This window comes from Arachis hypogaea, chromosome 4 (assembly GCF_003086295.3).
Source record: "Arachis hypogaea cultivar Tifrunner chromosome 4, arahy.Tifrunner.gnm2.J5K5, whole genome shotgun sequence".
NCBI classification, from domain to species: Eukaryota; Viridiplantae; Streptophyta; class Magnoliopsida; order Fabales; family Fabaceae; genus Arachis; species Arachis hypogaea.
Window position 1 is genome coordinate 105,622,342 of NC_092039.1, and position 4,635 is coordinate 105,626,976.

At 37.7% G+C, this 4,635-nt stretch overlaps 1 protein-coding gene across 1 annotated transcript; it reads left to right on the forward strand.

Moving 5' to 3' along the window:
* Window positions 1-632: 632 nt before the first annotated feature.
* On the forward strand, window positions 633-4,369 carry LOC114927633 (uncharacterized). Its single transcript, XM_029297927.2, has 6 exons — window positions 633-1,218; window positions 1,369-1,581; window positions 1,854-1,937; window positions 2,986-3,072; window positions 3,413-3,499; window positions 4,059-4,369. Exons 3-6 carry the CDS (start codon window positions 1,905-1,907, stop codon window positions 4,158-4,160), a joined length of 309 nt encoding a protein of 102 aa, XP_029153760.1. The 5' UTR covers window positions 633-1,218; window positions 1,369-1,581; window positions 1,854-1,904; the 3' UTR covers window positions 4,161-4,369.
* Window positions 4,370-4,635: the final 266 nt, after the last annotated feature.

Below are 4,635 nucleotides of genomic sequence, written 5' to 3' on the forward strand. Positions count from 1 at the left end.
TCATCTCTAACGGTGACATCCTATAAGGAGCACTTGAGATTGGTCCCGCCCCGGGCACCAACTCAATAGCAAACTCAACCTCTCGGTTAGGTGGAAACTCATCAATATCATCGGGAAACACTTCCGGAAACTCACACACAATTGGAATCTGTTCCAACCTTTGATCATCACCCGAAACACCCGCGGTTAACAACATGATACCCTGACATTCGGTTCCGGAACAGTCACTACAAGAAAAAAGGCCTGTCGGTACACTTTTTTCTTGCCACGCTTTTAAAGCGTACCCAAAAGTGGTCTATGGCCACGTTTTTGCGAGGGTGGCCACTGAATTGTGATTTGGCCACGCTTTTTTTTGCCACGCTTGAAAAACGTGGCCATAGAGGGAAATCAGCACGCTTTTACGAGGGTGCCCACTAACATGAAAATTGGCCACGCTTTTTTACTGCCACGCTTGAAAAGCGTGGCGATAGAGGGCAATGGGCACGCTTTTACGAGGGTGCCCACTAATTAAAAATTTGGCCACCTTTTCTTTTTGTCACACTTAAAAAGCGTGGCCATAGAGGACAACTGGCACGCTTGTAAAGCGTGCCCATATTTTATATATTTTGGCACCCCACAAGAAACGTACCGATAGAGTTCCCTCCCCAAAAATTTAGTTTTCCACCCAATTTTTTTCCACACTTAACATTTTTTTTCTTAGCTTTCAATTTTAACCCAAACAACATCACACACTAATTTTAACCCTAAAAGTGATCCACTCACAAAAAAATCCCTAAAAATTACCCACGCCGTCATCATCCTCAAACAACATCTCCATCTTCATGGTTTATCACCCATGCCTTTCCTCTAACCCAGACCTTCACACCCATGCCTTTCCTCTAACCCTCTCTCTGTCGAACCCTAAATGTAAAATCACCCTCCCCTCACTGGAACCCTAACACCCTAAGTCTCTTCTCTCGCTCTCTTATCTGCCTTTCTTAATTCTCTTCCATCACTCTCTTCACTCCCAGAATCGCCGTCGCACAGAATCCCCTTCGCACACGCCATCGCAGACTCGCACTTCTGGAGTGTGTTCCTCGTCGTGTCGTCTCCATCCTGTGAACATCTGCGTCTGCGTCCTACTCTCCCGTCCTGTGACCATCGCTGTCCTCCCCGTCCCGTGAACGTTGCTGTCCTCCCCGTCCCGTGAACGCCACTGTCGTTCTTCCTGATTCCTGGGTTTGTGAAATTCTCCTTTTAACTACTCTGTTTTTTATATCTTCTAGACCTCTCTTCTCTCTGTTAATCTTCTATTTGTTATGGTTCTGTTATTAAATTGGTTTTGCTGTGTTTAATTTGATATTAATCTTCTATTTGTTCCCCAACCAGTCGCTCATCCTTCGCACCGTTGGCTTTGGTGGCGCCATTTTGCTGTGCGTAGCTTTGGCCTACTTCATCTCGCAACCTCGCACCCTCTCTCGCAACCTTCCATCGGCGCTACCCCGTCGGCGCTGCTCCGTCGGCGCTGGTCCTTCGGCGTGTCCTCCCTCAATCGGCGCTGTCTATCGCTGCCTATCCCTCACTCGGCCCTCAACCCTTGAGGTTTCTTTCATTTCTTTATTTAGACTCTGTCACTGCCACTGTTACTGCCCACCATGTGTTTGATTAAATGTGTGTGAGCAATGCAGTGCAGATTGATGTTCACTATTTTGAGGAGCATCTCAATGCAATGCTGCTATTATGTGTTCTTCAATGGAATTTGATGTTAACTATTTTGAGTTTGAGTCTGTTTCACTATTTGTGTTATTTCTTATTGCTATTATGTGTGCTTCAATGTAAATTTGACCCTAATTTGCTGTTTGTATATGACATAGGTGGATGGTCCTCTGTGCAAGTTGCTGCTGAAGAAGGAAAAGTCCCATGATATGGACATAAATTCAGTGCAATGGAGCCCTGGGGTAAGATTCTTGGACATTGCTTTAATGGAATCAACCAAAAGTGATTCTCTTTGGTAGCTTTACTATTTGTATTAAATGGAATAGATTGTTGAGCATTTTGTCTCTATTTCTATTTCCTGTGTATATTTGTTGAATTAATCAGATTGAGTTATTTGTGTTGGACACTTAACACAGCTAACCCCAAAAAATAACCCTGTGTGCACACTGGTCTGAGTGTAAAGTATTATTGAGTATTCTAGGCCTTGGAGTCGAACCATAACCATAAAGATGTTTAGTAACTGAGAAAAAAATTGATTTGAACCCAAGAAGCTAATGGATGGGAAGATTGAAGGATAGTCACTATTTTTCTTTTTCCCTCCTTGCAATAATTATATCTTTATGGAATAAGCTATTATAACGTTCCAGAAGCACTTTTCTAGTTACCTGGCTTTTGAGAATTATGAAGGGGGTTAGCATGTTTAATAATAATAATTGCATTCCTGTTCCAAGCGGAAGCTGAAATGGAATATTTTGTTTTGCTATTGAAGATACTCTCTCTTTTTAAAAGTTGTGCAATGATTCAATACTGTTTGTGAATGTGTCAATTTGGTAATGTTTTCTCTGTTTTAGGGGACATATTGCCCCCTTCTAGTTCCAGCATTCTAGTGAAGTTAAGAGTGCACTTTAAAACTCTACTCTCCTTTTGAAGTTATATATACATTCTGCTAAATTTAGTCAGGAAAAAGAACACACTGCAGTCCCTTTTACTTTAATCCAATTTATGTATTACTCGAATCAGATGTGATCCCAGCAACTTAACTATACATGCATCAAATTCAGTGTGATTTCTTTGTTTTCTATCAGCACATTTGTACCGAATTGACTCTATATGTTGACTCCCTTCGGTGTCATAAAACTGCTATGGTCATATATATGTTTTTACATGAACCTTTTATGAATTGTTGTTGAGCAGTATTTTATATGATGTTTTTAACTTAAAAATGACTGTGTAATGAGTTTAGAGGCATATAAATATTTATCTTTGGCTTGTGTGTTATGAACTGTCCAGATAAGCAGGGCACTGGCTACAGCTGACAGTACAGAAATCATGAAGAAACTTCTGAAATTTATGTACGATGAAGAAAAAGCTCTTGAGGTCAGAAATTAACCCTGCAATTATAATTCGTTTGAACCATCTTCATTGAGTATTTTTTTCTTTTTCTAAACGTTTGTGAAACATGAATAACTATACATGCATCAAATTCAGTGTGATTTCTTCGTTTTCTATCAGCACATTTGTACCGAATTGACTCTATATGTTGACTCCCTTCGGTGTCATAAAACTGCTATGGTCATATATATGTTTTTACATGAACCTTTTATGAATTGCTGTTGAGCAGTATTTTATATGATGTTTTTAACTTAAAAATGACCGTGTAATGAGTTTAAAGGCATATAAATATTTATCTTTGGCTTGTGTGTTATGAACTGTCCAGATAAGCAGGGCACTGGCTGCAGCTGACAGTACAGAAATCATGAAGAAACTTCCGAAATTTATGTACAATGAAGAAAAAGCTCTTGAGGTCAGAAATTAACCCTGCAATTAAAATTCGTTTGAACCATCTTCATTGAGTATTTTTTTCTTTTTCTAAACGTTTGTGAAACATGAATAATATGAGTTTACAGACTATAATAGATTGAATTTATCCCCTACCCATTTACAATAAAACCATTATTGTCAACTGTCAAGAGGTGTGTAGTTCATGAAAAGTTTTCATATTCTTGGGAATCTTATATTGTAAGATCATTCTGATGTAAGATTTTTGGTGTAAAATTCCTAGGAATGTAAAAATATTCTTCTAACCACATGTTCTGTCAGTATTTCTCTGACAAAGTTTCAACAGAAATAAATTGCCGAAAAATACTAGAATTTTGGTAGTTCCCATGGCATATACTAGTTGAGCAACGTAGGTGGTAAAGAAATGACACTAGAGATTAAACTTTATGTTATAATGCTAACTCTTAAGTAATTCTGGTATATGCCATTAATTGATAATGACTTGTAAAGAGAATTTCTTTTATTAGTGGAGCAGAAGTTGTTCTTTGAATGCATAATTTGATTTTATTTATTTTATATTATAGGAGGATCAAGCTTTAGCTAAGGAGGCAACTGAAACAGTGGTTTTGGTCATTGATGAGGAAGGTGTGGAGTCACTCATCAGAATTTGTGAAAGGTGTAAATGAGCCAAAGCTGCTTTGGTCTTCACACAAGAATAGTTTTCTTGTTCTTCAAATCACAAATTTTGACTTTTTCTTTTATTGCAACTTTGATGATGTGTATGTTGTATTTTTTAAATAATAAATTTTATTTTTTTGTTAACAAATATGATGAAAGTTTATGTATGTTGGATTGGTTAATTTAAAATTATATAAAAAAATTTTCTTTGTTTAAATTAATAATTCAAACTATGATTTAAAATTATATATTAATTTTGCAATATTTAATTAGGAAGATTTATAGGCAAGTATAGCCATAAGTATTTTGATCCAACTTATAGTAATATTTTCGACTATTGGCACGCTTTTTAAGTGTGGCCATATCTTCTCGTAGCCATATCTTCTTCTACCGGCACGCTTAAAAAGCGTAGCCATACCTTCCCCTATTGGCACGCTTAAATAGCGTAGCTATATCTTCCCATATCGGTACGTTTTTGAAGTG

Coding starts and splice junctions, on each gene's coding strand:
- LOC114927633 (XM_029297927.2), top strand. CDS start 1,905: ATGGACATAAATTCAGTGCAATGGAGCCCTGGG. Junction 1,938..2,985: donor CAGTGCAATGGAGCCCTGGG/GTAAGATTCTTG, acceptor TGAACTGTCCAG/ATAAGCAGGGCACTGGCTAC. Junction 3,500..4,058: donor ATGAAGAAAAAGCTCTTGAG/GTCAGAAATTAA, acceptor TTTATATTATAG/GAGGATCAAGCTTTAGCTAA.